The following is a 25,390-nucleotide window of genomic DNA, read 5'->3' as shown; positions in this document are numbered from 1 at the left end:
CTTAATAAAATGTTAATTTGAACATTTTCTAACATTATTAAAATCAAAAGTTGCAGCTGTTAATATTATTTAATGGACCCGAGCAAACAAACTAAAAATAACCGGTATTTTTATGAACTAACGTTAACAAATTAACTGTAACAATTAAATAACTGTAACAAATTATTGCTCATTGTTGGTTAATGTTAATGCATTAACTGTTGTTTCCTAATGGGGCCTTATTGTAAAGTGTTACCAGTAAATATTTTTATTATTATTAAATTATATAATTATACATTTTGGGAAGAAATGGACTAAAAAGCACCATGAAAGTAGTGCAGATAAGGGATATTATTGTTAACTAAAGCTAAAACTATTTAACATTTGTGATAAATTAATAAAGCTGAAATAAATTAAAATATAATTATTAGATGAAAAACTTAGATGAGAAATAAACTCGAATGGACAGCTACTTATCATGAACACACAAAGGCGATCTAGAAGCAAATGTCAAGATCTTCAGTTAGTAACAACTTTAAAATTCTCATCTATTCCTCACATGAACCCATCGTATGATTTCAGAAGATTAGGAATATAGGTCGTCTTGTGCAACATGAGGAATGAGCATATATTGAACTTTTTTAGTTGCAATTTCTTCTTGCAGACGGCCCTGGTCTTGTGGACAACTTTTATGATATTTTTTATTGTGCTTTTAGTTTCCTTTCTGAAGCTTCAGAGCTTTAGTCCTCTAAAAAAAACAAGTTCATAATTCCTCTGTTTGCATTACTTGAAAGAAATAGAAACCCTTCAGGTTTGGTACCACAGAAACCAGCAACTCTTGATAAGATAACTACCTGCTGCCAATGATACATTAACCTGGAATTCAATGTGGCAATGAACCTTACTAAAAAAAACAACAAATTTACCGTTTTGTTTGCCAAACACCTCTCGTTTACACTCACACAGATGAGACGTGCAGCCTCTCGCTGGTACGGTTTGCGATGACACAGCAGTAGAGCCGCTTTCGTGGAAGAGTGTCAGACTGAATGCAAATCTGTCACTGCATCACTGCAAAAACCAGCTGCCAGCGCTCTGCCTCGACATTTCCCTGTTTTTCCTCTTTGTTTGCTTCCCTTTTTAGTCCTTTTTGGTCTTTGTTTCTCACACAATTGCTATGCCTGTTGTTATATTGTTGTCCCATGCAGCACAGAGTGCATTAGCACACAAACATATTTTTCTGGCACACACAATAGTCCCAGTGTTCAAGCCCTCCTCTCGTCTTTAAGATTTACCCTTCTGTACCTGGACAGAGCGCATGTAGTTCTGCATTCGGTCCGAATCCGTCTGTCTCTGTTGCTCCCTGTCAGCGGGCAAGAACACATCGCTCTAGCTCTCCTCGAAGACTGAGCCAGAGAGGGCTCTCTCTCTCGCTCTCTCTCTCACACACACACACACACACACACATGCACGCTTCCACTGTATCTCTCTCTTCTACTCTCTAACCCCACTACATACACTCAAACATTCAAACTATCCTTGGAAAAATGTTGCCAAACCGGTTTAAGTCCACCCATGTGACAGTGCTTACCATCCAATGAGAGGTCTGTGTTCCAGAGCTCCTGCAGGCAGGGTGTGTGGCCGACGTCCCAGGTCTTTCGCGTGCTGTACATGACCGCAGGGCCGAGCAGACCACTCCGCTGGACCGGCTGTAAACCCAGACAAAATCCAATAAAGACCCAAGTAATGAACATTTAGGGCTTTTCACACTGCACTTAACCCCGGGCTATCTTCGTTCTGAACACCGCTTTTAACCCTGGGTAAGGGAACGTTTCACACGGGGTTATGAAGCCCTGCTCAGGAGCAGGTTGAGCACTGCTTTTGCAGTGGCAAACTTGTACAGGATGTTAGTATGTTACAGCTAGACACTTAACAACAGACAATCAATCGTGTGCCTTATATTTACGTGCTTTGGAGTGCCACGGAAACACTGCGCATTATAAATAAACAGTGAATGATTGGAAAAATGTCAAATGCTGACAGAAAGTTTTATAACTGGAGTGAATGAGACAGTATCATTCTTACCTTTATACTATTCAAGATAAACTTGATAGTAAAGTCGGCTATATGTAATATAAGAATGCGCAATGCTTGAGCTTCATGTAAACAATCACAAGCGGTGTTGGTCCAGTCAGTGACACTGACACAGCAAATATGCAAATAAGAATGTTGAAATAGGGTTTACAAATGTAGAAACGGCAGCTTATAAATACCCAGGATTTATTGTTAACCCCAGGTAAATTATTATCAGTGTGAAACGTGTAGCAAGGATCCCGTTTACCTGGGGTTTACAATGACCCAGGGTTAGGCTAACTGTTTCAAGTATGGAAAGCCCTTTTGTGCCCTTAATAATACAATTTTTCATGGACATTTTACAAAATAAATGTAATCATTATTTGTGCAAACTACTGCCATGTCTGCAACAACAACAACAACAACAACAACAACAACAACAACAACAACAACAACAACAACAACAACATTTCAGTTAAACATTATGAATCAATTAGTTAAAATATGTGAGATTGAAACAAATTGGATTGATCCATTATAAATATATTAAAATGGTTATTGTGTATTTTAAAATCATTCAGTTTATTAGCACTTAGTACTATTACAATAATATTACTAGTTTCTTACTGGTTTAATTTATGCACTGTATGACTGAACAAATATGTATCATATTAAGTTTATTCGTTTATGTTACAAACTATGTAACCCAAATGGATGGAAATTTTAGATCCAATTAAAATGCATAAATAATAAACTTAGGTCTACTACATATTTTTTTTAAGTGAACCATAATCAATCTCTCTATACTTTTTTCCCCTCCCTATAGTTTTATATAATTTCACTCAAGAAGTGTAACTTCTGCTTCTGAGAAGTTGAACCCTGGGCAAGTGAAAAGGGTCCATCGAGGTGTAATGCAGAAATCTCAGCATGATAACCACGTCTCCCTGCATTCACGTGACCAGAACTCGTTCAACTGAACAATCTTTAGGACCATAAACACAATTGGTGTTATGACAAATGAGATTAGAGTGCACAGACTACAGGTCACACGGACAGAAGAGGATTACGCTCCTTGCAGACAGACAGACAACAAAAGAACCTGGACACCCAATGACTTAATAACTGACTATCAATAATGTCTTCTACAAACAGACCCCATCTGCCCACAAAAAAAGGGCAAAAAAACAGGGCAAGGACAGTATTTACTAGTACTATATAATCTATTTATTCCAGCAGACAGCCACTGTTGGTGGCAAAAGTTTTTGGTCACTACGATGTTTTTTCAAAGAAATTAATACTTTTTTCAGCAAGGATGCATTAAATTGATTCAAGTGACAAAGAAGACATTTAAAATATTACAAAATATTTCCATTTCAAATAAATGATCACGGTTTTCACAATCCCCCCAAGATTGAAGGATCATGATGAGACACTGAAGACTGGAGTAATCATGCTGAAAATTCAGGTTGGCATCACAGGAATAAAGTACACACTAAAACATAATCAAATAGAAATAAGTCATTTTAAATCGTAATAATGTATAACAATATTCCCATTTTTACTGCATTTATGATTAAATAAATGCAGCCTTGGTGAGCAGAAGAGACTTCTTTAAAAAAAATTAAAAAATGCACATACAGTACATTACAATTGCCTTTTTTGTGTGTGTATGGGGTGCTTAATTATCATAAAAAAATAAGAGAACAATTGAGAAAAAAAGAGAAAAAAAACACCTTTCAGATTTGTGATGAGATATAACCTAGGCATTACCCATTTGAGTACTGTGGCATGAATAAAAAAAGCCTCTAATAGGATAATAATGAATCTCTCCAAATATTCAGCCTGAGCAAGTATGTGGTAAACAGAAAAACCCTCTATCATAGTACAAGGGGTCACTGGCTGATTTAACATGTCTGGGCTTAAAAAAAAAAAAAAAGTCAGAGGCTGAAATTTAGTGGTGACCCCTGAATAGCAGAATAAGCTGTCAGTCTCAACTCAACAACACATGCTAGTCACGCTGAAACTAATCCTCCTAGAGCACAGAAAACCCTCCCAAGAGTCTACATAGCTTCTATTCACGCTGGTCTATCGCTGACTTAGACACACACACACACACTACCATGAATCCAGTTTTCCTGCAGTCCTGAGGATGCACAGGCTGATCCCGCTCCAGCCAGCCCTTGTTAATGAGAGATCCCATCCAACACAACATCTTTATCCTCTCCAGTCACAACAAACAGCCCTTAACCGCTCCACGTCTTCAAAATCATGCTCATGTTGTTTGAAAGAAAAGAATCTGTTTACTAGCAGGTTAGTGAAGACGTTGTGCGTCTCCACCTCAGAGATAAGGCAGCTTGCATCAAGTTCATTTTACCCATAATCCTTTAAGCTGACAGGAAATGACCTCTTTCCATCATGATGGAAGGGCAGACATTTTTGGACTGATCCAAGTCCAATCCCTGCACTGACACCTTCACTTTCTCCTGATATTTTGGAAAACATCTGCACAGTTCCAGAAGATTTGCTCATGCTCACACAGAGGACAAAAACGACCTTTCAAAAGTTTTGGGTTGGAAAGATTCTTTTCGTGTTTTTGATAGAAGTCTTCGGCTCATCAAGACTGCAATTATTTGGTCAAAATGACAGCAAATACTGTAATATTGTGAGAAATTATTATAATTTTAAATAACTTTTGTGTTGTAATACATTTTAAAAATGTAATTTACTCCTGTTATGCAAAGCCCAATTAACAGGCAAGAATAAACCTGATGTCCATGATTCCTGTCCTTTTCGACAACAGCACTTGAATACGACGAGCTTGTAACCACAACTGCAGTAGAAAATGTCCAACAGCAACAAACTTCATTGCTAAAATAGCTCAGAAAACTTAACACTGCTCTAGAAGCATTTGTTTTTCATTCAAACACATGTATAAGTGCTCTTTTAGCTTCCTATTGACCCAAAGTTAGTCCTTAATCCACCTGAGAAGAAACCTAAGAGCTGAAATGTGCTTTTAGGGATAGAAAACACACTCTTAATGGTCTTCTATAAAGAAATATGTCCTCATAACAGTGTTTTGACCACCAGAGGGAGCCGTACACAGACCTCGTGATTCTGATGCGAGTCACTCTTTACCAATTATTTGATACATTTTTCAGGGCTGTACAGACATATGATGATCCGTCATGAACTAACAGACATAGCCACTAATTATCCAACAGAATTCACAGTAAACAACAAAACACTACAACACTTCAATTATCCCAGAGCCTTTCCCTCTCCTTCTCATTCTTCCCTTAAAGCTGCGGTAGGGAGTTTTGAGAAAATGTTGACTTAGCCTGAAAATTTGAAGAAGTACAACTTACAGGTCCAACCCCCTTGCTCTCTGCTGCGCTACAGCCCTCCCTCCACAGCTCCTCCCCCACAGCTCCTCCCCCACAGCTCCTCCCCCACAGCTCCTCCCTCCACAGCTCCTCCCTCCACAGCTCCTCCCTCCACAGCGGAGACTGCCGTGAACGCGCAGGCTAGTAAGCAGGACCACCGATGACGGCGGATTATAAACAGTTATGAAACATTCACTAATAGGGATGAAACATCAACAATATGCTTTACATTGACTATGGCCTGCCCATACTTTGACTACAAACTTGGTCCTCAAATCATTATGTATTTTGCAATACATGTAACTTTATAACGTTGCACTCTTTCTATAAGTTATAAATAGCTAGTAAGATAACGTTAAAGGATTAGTTCACTTTTAAAAAAAACTTTTGCTGATAATTTACTCACCCCCATGTCATCCAAGATGTCCATGTCTTTCTTTCTTCAGTCGAAAAGAAATTAAGGTTTTTGATGAAAACATTCCAGGCTTTTCCTCCATATAATGGACTTCAATAGGACACAAACGTTTCAAGGACCAAATGACAGTTTCAGTGCAGCTTCAAAGGGTTTTAAACGATACTAGACGATGAATAAGGGTCTTATCTAGTGAAACGATCGGTCATTTCAAAAATAAATAAAAAACTAAGTTTTATAAGCACAAATGCTCGCATTGCTCTGTTCTGTGATGCACGTTCGTGATCCTGTTCAAACTCGTTCATCAAAATGAACAAACCTTTTTTCGAGTCATTTCATTCGTTGAATGAACAAAATGACTCTAAAAAAGATTCGTTCATTTGGATGAACGAGTTCGAACAGGAGAGAAACGAACGACGGTACGCGCTCGCGCTGTGCAAGAGAGGGGTGATCAGCGCGTACACGAGCGTGATTGACACTGCTAAGACATTCCTCCTGGCTCTGATTGGTTGTTTCTGACCGGGAGCGGTGTATTTCTGCAAATGGCAATAGGACCACAGGGAGGAGCCAGAGGAGCTTGATTTTTTCACAGATTATCTGTCTCATATTCTACTGTTAGGACATAATGACAGTTTTAATAAATATTTGTTTACAAAAGTTACCTACTGGAGCTTTAAGGTCAATTTACACTCCGTCATTGGTAAATCAACACTCGGGCCCTTCTGATGTTTCACGGTGGTCTCCTGGGAGGATCTCACACAGACTGCTCTAATGAAACGACTGATCTGCTTCAGTCCCCTGATGAAACCGCACACCACAATATTCATTTCATCCAGTACAGATGGGCATTTCACCAGCTCGAGAAACACTGGGTTGAAAATGACTGTTTAGCTGAGGAAGAGGTTATTCCCATCACACTGACATGGTTTTCATCTTCAGCAGCACACTTACACACAGCGGAGTGTGTGAATCTCATTAGCCTACTTCTGTTTCTCTCTCTCTCCCCCGTGCTTCATCTTCTATTTTAGTTCTGCTACCCTCATTCACAGAGACAAAAAAAATCATGTAAAAACCCGCTGGTGAAGAGAAACTGCTCTTAAAAACAGCATTCAAAACAATACATGCATCTGTTCAAGACAATATACTTAAAGTAGGAGATTCATACTATATGACCTTTTATAGTAGTGATTTCCAATTAGATAACGATAAAGTCCTTCCAGACACAACACAGTGTTTTTGATTAGTTAATGAACAAAACTGTATAAGGGAAAATAATAGGCTAATGTATAGGATAATATATCATGTAGGTGTACTATGACATTTTTGCACATCATGCTTTGGGGTCTTTGAGACCCTAAACATCAAATATCCTGATATATTAATAATACACATGTCCTCAATTACAAAAACTAGATCTGATGGATCCAAATATTAAAATGCATAAAGTTTATTTTTAGGAAAAGGGTTAGGATTGTGGTCAGTCTGTAGCATTATAGACTTAACAATAGTATGCCTTCATATTATAGCAATGTAAATGCATGCATCTGTTTTCAATCAATTCATTATTCAAATATAAAACAAAAGCTCTCATTAAAGTATGCTGTTAGTGACCATTTCTTAATTGAAGCCTACAGCATCAATCATTCAGCTCAGCGGATGCATGTGCACAGACGGTCTGTCACAGATTCGTGAATCCTGTGGTCCAACAGTCTGTCGCTGTCTGTCTGATTTCCTGTATCATTCATTCATCTGCAGTCCCCCCCGGAGTACTGTATGTCTCTCCATCTGTCTATCTGCCTCATGTTCCTGCATTGCTTTGTCTAAATCACTGTACAGACACAAGGACAGGCACATGCACATGCAACTTCTCTGCTATGAAACATTCATCTGAATCCAGTTATTATAGCTTCCCCATCCCCCATCATACGAGTAAAATCAGCACATCCCTCCGCTCCTGTAAATCCCTCCATAGCAAACATCTGTCTGCGCTGGTGGACACGGGGACATTAAACACCATGCGCAGTGTCCAGCGACTAGACCTCTGCATGTGTGTCGGGAAAGACAATGTGTGTTAAATATTAGACAGGTAAAAAAAAAATCTGTGTCTTACAACAGGACAGGTGCTATATGAACAAAAATGGCAAAAAAAAACAAAACTGCATCGTCTCCATCTCTGAACTCACCTCTGTCCCTGCGGTATCCTGGTGCCGCTCATGCCTTCCTCATTTTAGATTTTATTTGGAGTGTGAGCACACACTCATTTACGCACACATACACACGTCGCCGATCTCAGCTAAGCCGTCCCTCTCGCTCTCTTTGTGTCATACACACACACACGCAGCTCCTCTCTCCTCGCACACACTCTCGTACTGACACCAACGCCGTTTTTCCTGCCGCTGTTCCTTGGTAACGGTGGAATCCGAGCCGCTTCACACACACACCGCTTCTGCCCTCCTTCCCCTCCCATCCCAGAGTTCCCTCCTCCCTCTCCATCACCAGACTGGCCACTGAAATAAATATTTTAGCATGCAAATGTAGCGTGGTGTTTCTTTCCACTCCACTAACATCTGTGTCTGCCTACTGTTTGGCACACTAAAATATCTTACATTTATTCATTAAATGTGTTCATCTTTCAGTGCAATTTAGGGTATAAAGAATTGAACATCCAACCTTGGTGCTCTTAGAGTCAGTATCAGCTGTGCTACAGGAATACATGACAAAACAAAAATTAATTTAAAATGCTTAAACAAACTCCAAGTCAAGTAAGTTTCATTTGGTTTTGAAAAAAAAAAAATACTTTAGAAATTTAAATTCAGCTGTCAATAATGAAGTAAAAACGTAACGTTTTTTAATAAATATCATTAATATTAGTTCATAAACATCATTCAGATTTTGGGAAGTTGCAACACATGACACTGTACAATCTGAAGTTCTGAACTAAATTTCCTTGTTATTAAATCAAATTATCTAATATTTTAAGAGACGTATTGACCCTGACAGTCATGACACAAAAACATAATTTCCCATTTTATGTTTTTTGCTTGTTGGATGCAACCAATTACTGTAAATTATTTTATCATTATTACATTAATATTGCCAATTAATGTCTTGACAACCATTTTTCTAAAAAAAGTAGTAAAAGATTGAAACAAACTACTTTTCATGAAGCCTTCATTATGATCAGTTATCAGTATAAAGTGATTAGTAGTATCACCCTGATATTTATGATATTAAGCCCCACCAAAAAAAAAAAAAGTGAATAGATGAGAAATATGATCATAGAAGAGTTGTATTCAAGTTATTGCATGAATTAATTAAACTTACTATAAAGCTGAATATATTATAAGAATATTTATTCATAATAGCACAATATCATACTATCTTTCTGAATATTTTTGACAGCATTACTTCCAAAAAAATCATGTTCTATGCATCAAATTCAAAGCACTAACTACAAAATAAATAAACAAACATACTTGTCTTTAAGCTGGTCACAGTGAAGTGAAATTGCTCACTCATTTGTGTGGTGTATTAATTGATGGGTCTCTCAGCAACTACACTGACACCATTCTTCTGCTCCAGGAGACCAAACTCTTTGAGGCACTGCTAGGTAACTGGGTTACAAACGCAAACTTGAGCTGGTACATAGAGAATGTGAATAGAATAGAGGAATATGAATAACTAGCTGATAAACAATGCAAGAGGGGTTGCTCTTCAATGGAGCACAGATCTGTTTATGGTCAAGTCAGCATTACGAAACCATTTCCAAAGGATTGTAAAAGCCATCCAAATAAAAGCATACTAAAATGTTGTTAGCTGTCTGTAGGATTACGGTGTGCGTTAAAAGTTGACTAATTAAGGTCTTAAAAGTTCAGTGTCAGCTTTGATGACAAATCTGTGTCAGCTCAGGGATTTTCCATGCATTGACACAAGCCCTGTTAATGATAATCCAATACTGCCATTCTGATCACTGGCTGAGGGCAAGTCAAACAAAACACCCTGAAACTCATTGCAAAAGTGAGTACTGAGCACTTAAAGGGATAGTTCTGTGTGCATGTATGAATTTCTTTCTTCTGCTGAAAGAATATGGGTAACCAAACCACTGATGGGTCACATTGACATTGAAAAATACTATGGAAATCAATGGGGCCCCATGAACTGTTTGGTTACTGACATTCTTCAAAATATCTTCATTTCTGTTCAGCAAAAGAAAGAAATTCATACAGGTTTGGAATAACTTGAGGGTGAGTGAAAGACTGGTGAACTATCCAAGTACTGATAGTTGAGCTACATCTGGTTTCCCAACAAAAAAGATCAGCAAAACACTGCAAAAGTGTTACCATAAGTGTCCCAGAATACCATTATGGCCTGAAACATGCTCTAAAAAAGTATGCAAAAAAAGATGCTTGGCCAACACATTGAAAATGTTCAGTCTTGCGGTGCTTTATACCACAAGCAATAGATCCTGTCAAATACAGTATCTATGACCATGTTTTTTTGACATCTAGTCATAAACACTTGCTGAGCAAGATTCTCTTCAGTTACTATTGCAAGACAAAACTTTCCATAAAGCTGTCAGTTTATGGTAATGAGAGCATCACTTGTGGCAATGTTTAGATTGCAAAACAAAAATGTTTTTTTTCTTAAAAAAAAAAAAATCTAAAAGAACCCTTTTTTCCCCACTAAAAACATTTTGTGCAATGGAAAGGTTCCGTGGATGTTAAAGGTTCTTCATGAAACCTATTGGCGATGGGAGCGCTGCTGTAACGTGATGCAGTGAAGGCAGATATGAGGCTGGATCCAAACGCAGTGTACACGCTTTATTTAAACAAACTATAAACTCAAACAGAGACTCAGAACGTGGAACAAGAAAACTTTACACTGGGAACGACCCACACTCACGTTAATCCTGAAACATATAACAACTCACAAAGACAGGGCAGAAACAAAGGGCTTAAGTCAGGAACTCAATAACCAATAATGAAACACAGCTGAACATAATAAAACATAATGAGTCCATAATGAAACATAACATAAAGAGAGAGTGTCCTCCAGAGGCTCTCGAGGGCACTTCAGCTGCCGATCGTCACAGCTGCAACCAATGAAGGATTTTACCTAGAATTGATGGTACTGGTGGAATAAGCGTTCAGTAAAACCAATTTCAGCTAGGAGAGATTTCTACTGATCCAACAAGTGAAAGCAAACAACATTGAGGGAAGAGAACAACAGTAGATTGAGTCGTTACGTATGAATTAAATTACGATTAAAGAGGACAGGGAGCTCTCTGATTAACCCACTGCTTACATAACCACTCAGGATTTTATCTGCTAAAACGGTCCATCACACAACAAAGAACATTAGAAACGGGACAGCAGAGGGACAGGATGATAATAATCATTCCAGGTACAAGAAAATCCCCATGAACACTGCAAAAAAACTTACTGATATTTACAAGTCATTCAGATTCTGAAGTACTTTAGAAGCAACTGATCGCACAAAACTACTAAAAAACAATTGGATAAGGGATGAGACGTTTTGAAACGCATACAGTTGGCTAAAATAGCTCTACTAGACATTCTGAAATAACTTTCAAGCTCAGCTTAAACCTTGAACCATCAAATAATCTGATGTTTTACCAAATCAATAATTCAACACTCATAAATAATGAGAAGAAATCAATGAATAAATAACCACATTTAGGATTAAATGGAGATTTCTCTATGGCAGACAGTAGCTCCTGAACGGATCAGTCAAAAACAACAATAACCTTAAATAAGCTTGATTGAACTGTGATTTTCATGTATCAGCAAAGTAAACAACATTAAAGATCAACCTCAAACTGTGCTGATCTCCATTTTCAATCTCACCTGTGCTCTCTTCCTCCTTTCGTGCACATTATCCAGGTGAAAAGATCTTATTTTACTTGCTCTGCAGGGTCCATCCAGGCATCTTTCAAAGTCATTCTGTCGAAGGACTCTTGAGGTCTCTAAAGCTCCAGAACTTCCAGGCGAGGGGTGCTTCTTCCTCTTCTTGCGTCCCAGTTTGGCTAAATCCCGTCTGTGCTGCTCAGGGCCCTCAATCGCCTTGGGTTCAGAGGAGTGCAGGTCCCTGGGTCTCCTAAACAGGCTGTGTAGAGACAGAAACACCAGGGTGCACAGCACGTACATGGTGGTGCTGACTAATAGCGTCACGAACGGGTCGGCCAACACGTTCAGTCAGAGACAGAGATGGAGTAACTTGTAAAAGACATTCCGGCTGATCTCGTTTCAGGGTCAGTGCCGGCACAGAACACTATCTTCTGGTTGAAGTTACAGTCGTGATATCAGCTCTACTGCGCTGTGCATGTGTAATGGTGAGCCTTTCTGTTAAATTGAAGTCTTGGACTTCAAATTGAACCAGATTTGGAATAAAGTTCCCCAATAATAGTTGCCTTTTGCTTCTTTTCTCACCAGTTCTTTGTTGTATTCGCAAGGAACATGCCTTCTACAGGGTAAGACTGCTCAGTACATGTTATTCCGATGCCTCAGAGCTTCTTCTAATGCTCATTTAGGCTGATAATCTGTCCGTGATCTGATCGGCAAATGAGATGGCCTCTCACATGTCCCAATCTCGCCCGAGAGAGAATGAGGGAGGGCTGACTAATGCACACCTGCTTTTAAACCCCACAAAGCCATTTTAACCTACCTGGGCACATCTATAAAGACACACCCTGATAAACATGCTCATGTTAGCCAATGCAAACACACACACGCAAACTTGCGGAATAATAGATGAGTAGATGGTTTGCTAACCAGGAAACGCTTTTGAATGTTTGGGTCCTAATCTTTCACATCTCCTTTCCACTTCTTTGGAGAACTTCCAAAGGCAACCTTGATAACACAACTGGTGTATTCCACAGAAATCAGATTGACTGAGTAATCATTAAATTCTTCATCCAAACAGAGTCATAAATCGCAATTGGCACAAGCTGATATCCAACAAATCTTCACCTCCTCTTGCGTCACTAATGGTTTTAAGTTTTTTTTTTAATGGCTCACAGGTCAGACCACTCCTTCTGTTATCTTTATCCCAGTTTGTGGTTCATAAGACTGGGCAAACTCCAAACGGTCACCGCCCGGCTGCTCCTGCGTTGCTGGTGAAGTGAAGTCCCACACCTCTGCTGAGAGAGAAAATGCATTTCACTCTTTCTCCCTCCCTTTTCTCATGGTGTCCATCTGTCACTACAGTAGAGCTAAGCGTCTCTTAGCCGATGATGTAACGACTGTGTTTGCATCTATGCAAAAAAAGGAAAATCAACTCAAAAATTTAAATGCACCGCTGAGGATAAAGAAGCTGGTCCTTGATTGGTTGTTGCCATGGTGAGATGACCTAGTTGAACTGCGTCTTACAAACTTGCCATCATGTTTCTGCTGTGTGACAATGAATAGAAAATAACATGGAAATGGACGACCAAAAGAATGGCTCACAGTGAAAACTGACAGTGTCAATATTGAAGGCTGAATTTCTATTTGTAGTCATAACGGATCACTGCAGCCTTATGGTAAAACTTCAGGGGGAAAAAACTGTCACTTTCACTGTGTGAGTGCAGAAAACAAAAGACCTTATGGTTCATTACCCTTTTTAGTGGCCTGTCACATAATTTAGAGTCAGAACAATGACAAACAACAAGAATGTCTGTTCTAACCAAATTAACCAATACAGTAGTTACAGATCAACAGGCTAAATAGCACATTACACATTTTATTAAAAAATGTAATGTGAAAAAAACAACAACCTTTCACTGCTAATATTTTCACTGCAAACAAATGCAGTATTTTAATAGAGCAATAAGTGAAATCTGTCTGTGATCAAACCAATTAAAGGTACAATCAGATCAGGGTTATGAAAGATAGGACTGCAATATACTCCAGTGGAAATAATAATAAAAAAAGAATATGGCACCACTAGAGCCTTATAAAGATACGTGTTGACAAAGCACGAAACAGGTCACTGTGAGGCCACCTTACTCTACCAAACAAATGCAATACAATGCAAATGGTAACTATATGAGGCCAGGGGCGTGTCTAGAAGGGGGGCACGGGGTGGCACTGGCCCCCCCTGGAATATGATTGGCCCCCCCTGGTGCCCCCCCAACATCATTGGGCTAGATTTACCGTCAACCTGACAATGCCTAACGCTATTGGATCAGAGCGCTGTCAATCACTGCTTGATTTGCGATTCGCAAAGCGGAATCACAGGTCTGCGTTTTTCAAACAGTAGGAGAGAGAGAAACACCTCGACACGTCAATGTTTATGGTATACACACTCAATTACAGTATATAATTTGAAATATCGCACCATATGTTAGTCTGATTACTTTCATTTGTGACTGATCAAGCCAGTAACGTTAGATTAGCTAACGTAACTTCGGCAGATGACTTGTCAGTGTTATTCCGCGGCAGCGCGTCTATATAAATATAAAATAGATACATGGGTCATTCCTGTTATATGCGGTGACTTTCCTGTCCCAATGATTTATTTACTTATATTTTCTCTAGTCACATATAATTAGTCACATATTTATAATAAATGGCTTAAATTATAGATTTAAGTATTCTTTACCAATTAAACAGAGATAATAGACATTAAAATACTATTTTTTATTTGACACAATTTTAATTGATGTATGCATTCAATTATATCATGTCCTCAGTGCACAGTAATCAACTTCTGCAAGAAATATAAACCATGAAATGACGAAAACCTCAAAATATTTTTTAATTATGTTATAGACTAGGCTAAATTGCCTCTAATCATATACATAAATTATGTGGAAATATAGGACTTTTTCTTAAAATTTTCTTCCATTACTGCATCCCTGAAGTCATCTTCCACCCTGTTAGTATGTACTTTTTTGCCTTTCAAATCCAACTGTAATTTCATTGAGACCATTTTCAAGAAGTGACTTCATTTCTTTTACCTGCTGGAATTCAACGGTACAAACTGAGGTAAGCTTCAACTCTCACTCCTAACTTTTTTTTTTAGTTTTTGAAATGTTATCCTGCTTGTCCCACCCTTAAGTTCCACCCTGTTAGGCTATGTTATGGAGAATGTTTGTCCTATCAAAAAAATTTAACAACAAATCTGACATAGTTATAAAAGTTCCGTTCATCTGTAGAAGGTCAGCTAGCTAAATGTTGATCACTCAAAGAGCTATGGCTAACTTAGCTCAGAATTTTCCACCCTGTTAGATCTATAAACCTAACAGGGTGGAATGTGAAACATATTCTATTCATCAAAAATTGTTTTGCTTGTTTCAAGAAGAAAAAAAAAATCTAAGATGGAATAAGGGACATATACTATTCAAGAAAAGCTTATTATTTAAGCTTTAAGCCAAGTTATTGTTTAACATTTACATTATTAACATGTTGTGATAACTATGTATATGTCCCTAACAGGGTGGAATATTTTTATGGACAGTGTCTGAACAATCTACCAATAATTATTATTATAGAGTCCCTGAGCTTGACCTATATGTATTCCTTATAGTTAAACATGTCAAAATTTTGATAGAATGCTAAAAACATGAAAATCATGTCCTTTTTTTCCCAACACTTATGAAGCCAAAATGTCACCGCATACCAGGAATGACCCACATATTACTTTATCTTTTGTTTTAAAGACTAAAGGCACAATAATCTTTTTCCAAAAAAAGCAGAGCCGTGGTAAACATTAAAATGTGAGAACTTTACATGCAACTCTGTGTAATTTATACTGAATGGGTTTTTGCTTATTTTTACACCGCAACAGGACATCCAAGGTTTCTTTAAGAAGAAACCATTTCAGAGACAGATTTCATGCAGATAACGTTCGCCGACACACAAACACACACACATTCTTTGTGTTTGTGTTGAGAATAAACCATGTTAAATGACTAATTAATGCCTAGGTAATGTTTTTTTATTTATTAGAACAAAACTGTGTGGTCCAATCCATGTAAAATACAAAATGATTTTCAGGCTCTTGTTCGGTGCCACATTTAATACCATCTATATTAGGTCATTGAGCATTGCAAAGATTTTTTTAAATCGTGCGTAATATTTTCTAAACAAGTATTTATTTCCATTTGAATTTTCTGATTTCCCATGGGCCCCCCCTGACTGGATCTTGGTCGCCGATGTGCCCCCCCATTTATAAAATCCTGGAATCGCCCCTGTATGAGGCATCCTCCATATCACTACTGTACTTTAGGATTGTATCAATTCCATTTGAAATGATACAAGAATCAGTTCACAATCAATATATTAACACATCTATGCAGAGTTAGATTACCAAAAGTCTAAAAGTTATTTTTTTCCCAGAAGAATTTGAAATTTTCACAGCTATTATTACATATACAATCTATTTGTTTTAAAATGTGTCATGTTGTGATTAAACTTTCCAAGATTCCAAATGCAAACTTGCAATGCAAAGGATTTTTCCATTCACTGGTGTTATGCGTGTTGTTACGTGATATGTGAGCTTAGCTGATAAAAGGCAATAAACATGAAATTATATCATAGGTCAATGACCACAAAGCCTCTAGTGCTGCTATGACTCAGCATAAAATAAAACAATACAATACAAATCCAATAAAGTAGATATCAGTGTAAGGCCATACAATCATACATCTTGACAAGTCTTTACAATGTTGTTCCGAACATGTATGAATTTCCTTCCTTCCTCCTCATCTGTTCTTAAGCTTGAAGGCTCTAGTCTTTCTATTCATTGCAATTTCATGGAGAAGTAAGGCCGGTGCATGTTTCAGAATATCTCCTTTTGAGTTCCAAGTAAATCACAAGGGTTTGGAAAATCATGATGGCAAGTAAATTGTCAATGTTCATATTTGGGCTAATTATTTGTTTAAAAATGCAACAAATATTATATTTACATTTACGAAATATCAAACCAACTGCTAGACCTTTCCTCAGAACTAACTTTTCTTTGAGTCATTTTTGCATAGACATTGAACCAACTGATGTTGTATAAAGATAGTTCTCCTCAAGTTCATGTGTAGATCATCACATAAACAATTAACTAATTGACAACTAGAAAGTGTCATTTCTGTTTATATTTTGAACAATGGGTATTTTTTTTATCATTTAAAACCTAGCTAATAAGGTTTTTTTGTGTGAAATGTTTTTTCTTATAAAAGGTATGCTTGTTTTATCTTTAAATAAATGAAATTTGGTTGAATGTAATGCAATGAAATTATATATGCAGTGTATTTTAAGTGTGGCAAGTACCCAAATACTTATTTGTGCAACTGTAGATCTAGCTCCAAAGAAAACATGAAAGACAAATATTTGCACCAAACTTTCAGTGGAATCTCACTGTTAACTTGATCCATCAATGAATTATAAAGTATGTGTGCAGGTGCTATGCAAACACACAGTTATGCGACTTCAAGTTAAGAGGCTAAGCCGAACGCGACCACCTCGGTTAAGCAGCTTAGAATAGAAATATTTCAGCAAAGTGAGCAGAGGGATTAGGAAAAGCTGACAGATGCCACCACTCTCATTCAAGCCCTTCAAAATGAATGCAAAGAGACAATGAGTTCAGAAAGGGAAAGTCAGCACCTCTCAGAGTGTCTCGTCTCCAGCGATGAATTTAGCATTGCTGACAGACAATGGACTCAGTGTGTGCTATTTCAGGAGCAAATTACAGAGTAACAGAAAAGGGTGGGAAACCTCAAAATTACAGGTTTAATGTAAACTAATGTATGATGCAATACCTCAACTTTTATCTTCTTCTCGGAGAAACCGCTTAAATGCATACATTTTCAAGGAACTGGTTTCTTTGGAGGATACTGGTCTTGGAAGCACAGGTCAGAAAAGTCAGGATAAGTGTAAACTATGAAAGGTCAAACATTGGAAACACAGGTTTTACCCAACCTACTGCCAATGAGCATTGACCTCATGAGTGAGTCAGAGTCTCCACCGAGGCGCACAGGCATATATGTACGTGCATGTGGTGAGCCAGACATGTTCTGGGTGTCTGACATCTGTTGCACACATTGCTTTTTACAGAAGCACCCAGAAAAGTTTACTTCTGCCCAGGGACTGCCAGAGACTACCAAAAGAAAGGAAAAATAAAACAATACCTCTTAACAGAGCAACGCGTATTTTAGGCTGTTAAAACACAAATGCCTACAATAAGAACATCATTATTTTATGTTTTAGAGTCGAACAATGAAACTGATTCTTTCACTTACCCCAAAGAATGTTTAAGTGAACAGTTATTAAAACAACAATTTTTTCTTAGTGTGAAGAACATTTTATAATCTGAAGAACCTATTTCCAGTATAAAGAACCTTTTGTGCACTGAAAAAGTTCCATGGATGTTACAGGTTCTTCATGGAACCATCAATGCCAATAAAGGACATCTGTAACCACAAAAAAAAGCTTCGCATCTTTCTTTGGCCTATTGAAGATACATGCCCATAAATGCTGAGAGACCATGGAGCACAGCACCATCTGTTGGTTTGAGCTGGTTTCCTGGATAGAGGACAGTGATTCATTGCAATTATGTAACATGAAGTCTTCCTTGTCTTGCCAGTAGACGGGTGTGACAGGGTGTCTCAGGAAGTTATGTTGTTTACACAGTTGAACTAATGTATAATTAGGGAAAAGAAAATGGTACATAGGATATTCCTTAATTATATGACTAACCAAAATTAAGGTGATACCACGAGTGATGTCACTTCCAAATTACTTTCTTAAAAACTGTCATTTTAAATGCAGCATCATGCAATAATAACTGGTAGTTGACGTCAAGCAATGACAGCAGCGTCCCAAAGTATGATGTGTTACTCAATCTAAAAGTAAACAATTTTAAACAACATTTTTGTCATTTGTCTTATTATTATAAATGCCATTTTAAGCCCATAGTAATAGAATATGCATGGAATGCATGTAAATTAAAAATGTGTGATGCACCACAAGTGAACTGCAAAAAAAGCTAAAAAATTCATCACACACTTTCTGATGAATTACTTTCTTTCCATTTGTAAAGAGTAGATATGCCTTTTAAAATCATTTTAATACTGAGAATAAATCATTCAGACTGAGAAAAAACAATTCAAATGAACGATTCACTCATAAATCAGACACACTACGGCTTCTGAGCCTGTTTCACTCTACACAACAGCAGTACTGGAATTACCTTGGTCAGCTTGGTTTGCCAAGCTAGGAAAACAAGACATGACAGACATCCATTTTGACAGCAAACAAGTGACAGAGTGCGTGTTCTTCACCTCATCACAACAAAACACACACACACCTTCAGGAAGAAAAGTGTCAGTGCCATAGTTTGTTCTCACTGACTCCTCACTAAGGAATGTACTTAAGGGCATATTCGGGAATGATAGAATACAAACTGGACAAAGCGGCCCAACACGTCTACGCACTCAGTATCACACACCATCAAACACAGAAAAACTTACGGATTATAACCGTCAAAGTGCCGAATGCAATGCATTGTAGTGGCAGTTATGCATTTCTAGCATTAATAGTTACATTGGTCTCTGAATATGATGCATTTTGCTTTAAAAAAAAAACTACTCATGGTGCAAAACAGAGAAAAAACTTTGTTGCATTGCGCTCGTTTTTTACAAATTTTTTATAGCTATATTCAGTCGGAATACATATGGAAGCTTGATCCCGCCATAAAAAAAAAAAAAAAAAAAAAAATTATACATATATATATATATATAAAGGTAATTGCGGCAATTCTGACTTTTCTCTGAATTCCGAGTTTACTTTTCGCAATTCTGTTTTTTGTTTCTGCTATGGAATAAAAATAAAAAAACAAAAAAGGTATTTGTGACTCTTACAAATCTGACGTTTCTCAGAAATGTGAAATTTAAACTCGCAATTCTGACCCCCCCCCCCCTCCTCCCCCCCTCCTCACTCCTCAGAATTTCAAGCTAATATCTTGCAATTGTAGGTCTATGATTATATCTTTAAATTTTTTCTCAGAAATTGCGTGGGAAAAAAAAACTTTTAAAGTTAATAGTTAAAGTGGGATCAGATTATGAGTGCAGAAGTTACAATTTGGTCTGTTTCTCACAAAAAGCTATTGTATGGCTTCAGAAGACACTATGGTTAACATGAGGGTGAGTAAATGTCAGAACTGTCCAATGGACATAAACAACTGGATAGTTTTTACAAACAGAACGCACTGTCCAGAACAGCATCCAAACTATACTTGCCTAGTCATGCCTACTGAGGTAGCCTATCTGTAAGATGTCATATAAAGATCTGTTAATCTGGATAGAATCTGCTGTGTAAAAACATCTGATAAACGTCTTAGAAAGGCAGTTTATTTTCAAAATCTTAAACATCTTAAATACATCTTCTAGTTCTAAATGTCTATATGACATCTAACAGGAAACGTCCTAGAGACGTATTTCAGACAAGCAAACGCTCTAAAAAATAGCCTAAATCTTGCAGATGTCAATTCAGACATCAAATAGACATCTCCAAGATGAACTTGTGCTAGGGAAAGCAGCACTGGAAACCTCTCAAGTCTAAACTGAGTCAACTATGACTTTTCCAAACTGACATGATGACTAGTTCAGTGAACATCCGATGGAATTTGTACCGGGCACACCCGGACTTTGATACACCCAAAATACAAACCGTAATTTTCCAGTTAAAACAGCTGTTTGATGAAAACACAGTGTAGTTTATAATTGAAGGCTAGGCACGAATAAATGTACAATAATAACAGTCTAGACTAGATTAGATAACGTTACAGCCGCTCTTTCGACAAAACGCGAGCCGATATTTTGATTTTGAACCGAGAAACGGGGTGTTTAGTTTATGATTCAGGATGTTCTGCAACTTATACCTAATTAAATGAGTTTGCAGGACTGACACTGGCGAAAAAAACAGAATTGGCTATAACCGCGACAGTTGCATTTGTCTTACACTTGTTTTATAAAGTCGCCATGGTTTTACTACATCTCGCTTTAATATACCGCATATGCCTAATCATATACCTCATAAACCTAGTATACCTCAAGTGTGAAGCATGTGCGGTAACTTATAAGTGAAAGAAATGTGCTTACGTCTCAGCCCAGCACGCCAAACTCCTTCCTCCGCCCGGTTTCCTCCTTAAACCGTTTCCTTCAAGTTATATTCCACTCTTTTACCCACTTGTTGAAAAATCAGTGTTCAGTCTTGAGGTCTGAAGAGCTGAAGGTTTAGTAGTGTCTTGTGAAGTGGAGATAAACACGCCTGAGTGAAACATGCAGCACGAGACGCGCGCGCACAGCTGACTGAAGTGACGCAAACGCTCGCTCCTCCTGTTCATGTAGGAAAAATGAACGCGTTTCCAGGCTCAAACTCTCAGTCAGCCCTCCTGATGTTAAAAAGACTTGCAATGATTGACACTACTACAAGAACTTTCACTGTAGGTAGGATAACGTCTTTAATTTAAGCTACAAGTAAAATATGTTCAAAAGATGTTATCAAAAGCATTTTACACATGTGGATACATTTTAAAGAAGCATATTGCTTGACACACTTTTTAATAAGAGTACAGCTTGTGCTTTTACATCTACTTTAAGATTATAGACAATGCATGATGCTGTAAAGTGTAAACCTAGTTGTTCAGCAGTCACTTAACAAACCCAGGATTGTCACTCAGATTCCCGCCTTTACATATTTCCTGCCTCTGGTCTTGAGCAAGAAAGGAACAATGTAAAAAATCCTCATTCTTCCTGTGCTTTTCCTGTCAGTGTATATCTCAGTCTGGGTCTGACTTGGACAAGGGATTTCCAGGAGCATTTAGAGCTGTTTTACTAGTTCACTTTTGATCCTCCCACATAGACAAACCATTTTATCAGTTTTAATTCACAGCACCCTCCCAGGATAAAGTCTTTATGGGTTGGCCCCCTCTGGGACCAGAAAGTAAACTACACTGCAAGAGTAGTTATTGGGTCCCGTCACAGGGCTCAGGCAATCTTGCTTCGGTATAAAAATAGACCAGCTAGCCTATTACATACAATCAACCTAATTCCTGCCTATTTGTCTTCTAAAAAAGAAATGAGGGCTGTCTGACACGCAAACTAAGGATTCTCAACAAATACAAATTAAAAGTATGCAGTAACTTTCCATTTATAGATTATTTTGGTGTCCATTCACACTAGTAGTTCAGCATTAATTGACCTGGAAACACTAAAAAAATCATTAATAATCGATTAGTAGGCTATTCATAGTAGTACATATCAAAGCACACAGAAATCTCAGCGGGGTATTTTCACCATGTGACTTTCACAAGTCTTTTGAGAGAGAGAGACCATAACAAATTTCTTCAGCTTTCTAGACTCACCTTATAAAAGAAATGTAACGGTTAAATTCAAGAAAGCATGAAAATCCCACCTGGCAATGTAGCACAACATTACTTTGTGACACCACAGCTTATACAATGTTAATGTGTATATTTAATATCACTAGACAGAAATGAATGGGATAATGTTAATGGGATAGTTGAATAAAAAGTGATAATTCTGCCATTATTTACTAACCCAAACAGTGTTGGTCACCATTGACTTCTATTGTATGTAAAAAAAAAGAAAAAAAAAAAAAAAGAAACACTGATTTCCATTTCTCAAAATATTTTAATGTTTTAATATATTCAAATATTTTAAACTTCCTACTTTAATGTTCCAAAGAAGAAGAAGAAGAAAAAAAGTCAAACACGGTTGGAACGACATGAGGCTGAGTAAATGATGCCAGGAATTTCTTTTTTGGTGAGTTATACATTTAACATATATATTTTGACTAGAAATAACTGTACAAGGTCATTGTGTAAATGTGTACAAGAGCTTGTGTAGAGAGAATCCGCTAAGGCAGTAACAGACAGGATGTTGGGTAAATGCAGAGCAGCAGGCAGTCTTGGAGTTAGAGCAGCATGTACTTGTGGAAAATAGTCAAGATTACTTTCCATTACACAGGGAGTTCAGCCGACCCTAATAGCCCTTCAGTCCTAAACATCTATCATATTCCTTAAAGGGATGTGTGTCATTTCCCCATGTTGAAATACTGCTACAGGTGAGCAAACAGGTTCATTCCACTGACAAATGTGAACACTGTGGAGCTTTCAAAACATTACTCACACAGCAATACTGCCTCAACCAATGGTTGGACTTTGAGGCGGGGCTATTCGTTTATGTCCAATGGCAGTTAGGAGGAGAGTTTAAGTAATGTTGTTGGGTGTGGCAAGCAGGGCGGGGCCGAGAGCCGTGGGAACTTGCACTGACGCTATTCGCGACCGGTGTGGCGCTCATGTGACGCTCCACAGCACTCGCGCCAACGGCCATGCTCCGTTCTCACGGTTCTAGGCCCCGCTCTGCTTGCCACAGGGGGTTATTCCAGAAAGCAGGTAATGTCACATACCCAGGTAAGTTTACAGATAAGTAAACATCAACTCCTCAACTCTTGGTTCTAAAAACTGATGTAACTTTCAGGGTTAGTTTACTTCAGAGGTATTCAATACATGCATGCCTAATTGATGAGGCTTCAGTTGGCATGACAGATTTCACACAATACTATATTATATAGTCATACATTTTTTATCATATCATAAAGCAATGTTTATTATGAACTTTATTCTCTATTTTATTTTATTACTCTAATTTTACTGTTTTATTCTCATCTCACACATCGTGGATCTGCATTCAAAAGTTTTTCTATATAATGTAATTCTATAATATAAAAATATATAAAATACATCTACATATAAAAAATACATATGGGACAAACTTGGAAGCAAAATGACTAACCATAAAAAATTCACACAGCCATATTATCTTTGCAAGCACTGTTTTTTTTGTTCAATCAGTCTTTCTTTTTTAATTCATAAATTTAGCATCAATTAAACAATATAATTATTGTTTACAGTAACAAAAACACTAATTAAAGATTAGAACATGATCATAAAAAATTATTGCAGAACCGCTCACCTCTGCAGACTGATTTAGGTGTTGATAGTGTTGCATAATTCATAGTCCGAGGACGTAAACCTCTACAAATAGACGTCACATGCCTACGGTAATTACGACATGGCGTGAACGCAGCATAAAGCGTGCTTCTTCTTAGCATCTATTTCCTTGGTGACTTTGATACATTTATTTGTGATTTCCTTGGTGAACATACTTTGATTTGACTGAACTTACTCCTGAGGTTTTAGAACCGATAACCGAATAAGAAAGGTGAGGGTTAATCAACTAGGATTTCTGGGTTTATATGACAGTAAGTTAACCCTTCTTTCTGGAATAATCCCAGAAGCTTACTTCACCTTCATATAATAATATAATACAGTAGTGTGGTTATACATTCTTTGTTATTTTTCACCTCTCGAAAACCTCTACGCAAATGGAAGTGCTTCAGATATCATATATCGGGTTAAATATGTTTCAAATGCCTGAAAACCTTTGTCTTATGATAGGGTGACTAGAAGAACCATTAACAGGCCTTAGAGTTATAACAGGAACTTATGGGTTCCTCAGGGAACTTTCCTTTTTTGAAAAGGTACCTACTAGAGGTTCTCCAAAGGGTTCTACCAGAGTCTTGAAAACATGTTTGGCATGACCTGGTTGAAAAGCACGTGTAGGAATTTCACCAACACACTAATACAGAAAGCATGACAAGGGTTGCATGCACTGGGCTTTTCTTTAGACTTTCTACCCTATCCCTACTCTCCTCTGTCCTTGCCCTCTTCTTTTTTCTCACTTGTCTTCAGTTTTGCTCGGCTCTTCCTCCACTTCCACCCCCTCTGCAGGACCGACCTCCACGGTGAGGATCTCCTCTCCCTCAATGCGGGGAGTCATGCGGATGATCATGGTGCTGTCAGTGGTCTCTGATACCATGTCATCATCATCTGGCACGCGAGGCCGGGGAACGGGCGAACGTCGGTGCATTGGGGAGGGAGGGGGCACTGGACCTGTGGAGGTCATGCCGGAGCCAGGAGTGGACGGCTGAGAGAGAAAGAGAGGAAAGACAAAAGAAGTGAGGGGCATGAATGGTCAAATATCAACAAACTGGGGTGTACCAATAATTTATTTTTGTAATGACTGTAAATTAAATTTATTCAAAATGGCTTTTTAGCCAGGAGGGTTATGGGAAATAAAGATGGCTAAGGACGTTTCCGGCTTCTATATTATACACAAGCTTGATTTATTGTGTTCCAAAATTGTTGCTTTCTCTGTGTTGCTGCAAGGGGGCTCTATAGCGTGCATTAGCATAAAACATCTTCTTCTACAGTAGGGTAACCAGACTTTCCCATTTTTCCAGGGGACAATCCTGGCTGGCATGGAAATCACATACTTCCCTACTATATAGTAGACGAAAAACAGTATGTGACAATTATGTTTGAGTTCACAGTACTCTTAAAAGAGTAGGCAAAAAGTACCCGGGTGCCCAACTTCTTACGGTGAGATTCTGAAGTGTGCGATGGACACTATCCTATGAGTCCACGGGACAGGATTTGTGAATCCACTGACCCTGGTAGGTCACGTGAT

The 25,390-nt window shown here is 37.9% G+C and overlaps 2 protein-coding genes across 23 annotated transcripts in view; both read right to left on the bottom strand.

Annotated features, from left to right (window-relative positions):
* kifc3 (kinesin family member C3) overlaps positions 1–21,642 on the bottom strand; it is a 45,364-nt gene extending 23,722 nt beyond the window's left edge. For 5 of the 20 annotated variants that reach the window (XM_077248415.1, XM_077248416.1, XM_077248419.1 and 2 more), the window contains exons 1-2: positions 11,712–12,152; positions 1,568–1,685 (exon numbers count right to left, since the gene is read on the bottom strand). In XM_077248415.1, coding sequence (XP_077104530.1) covers positions 1,568–1,685; positions 11,712–12,011 — 418 coding nt within the window. In that variant the 5' untranslated portion in view covers positions 12,012–12,152. Of the gene's footprint in view, positions 1–1,281; positions 1,486–1,567; positions 1,686–4,168; positions 4,389–8,027; positions 8,293–11,711; positions 12,470–20,935 lie in introns of those variants that run through there. The other 15 variants (XM_077248426.1, XM_077248429.1, XM_077248427.1 and 12 more) reach the window with 12 other exon arrangements.
* A 2,034-nt stretch (positions 21,643–23,676) lies between these two features.
* Positions 23,677–25,390, bottom strand: part of cngb1a (cyclic nucleotide gated channel subunit beta 1a) — a 37,174-nt gene continuing 35,460 nt past the window's right edge. For all 3 annotated transcript variants that reach the window (XM_077248445.1, XM_077248446.1, XM_077248447.1), the window contains one exon: positions 23,677–24,847. In XM_077248445.1, coding sequence (XP_077104560.1) covers positions 24,599–24,847 — 249 coding nt within the window. In that variant the 3' untranslated portion in view covers positions 23,677–24,598. The remainder of the gene's footprint in view (positions 24,848–25,390) is intronic.

This window comes from Siphateles boraxobius, unplaced genomic scaffold (genome assembly GCF_051911475.1).
Source record: "Siphateles boraxobius isolate OS27281-9 unplaced genomic scaffold, OSU_SipBor_1 30, whole genome shotgun sequence".
NCBI classification, from domain to species: domain Eukaryota; kingdom Metazoa; phylum Chordata; class Actinopteri; order Cypriniformes; family Leuciscidae; genus Siphateles; species Siphateles boraxobius.
Note: the sequence above shows the minus strand (reverse complement) of the source record. Positions and strands in the feature narration are given on the sequence as shown.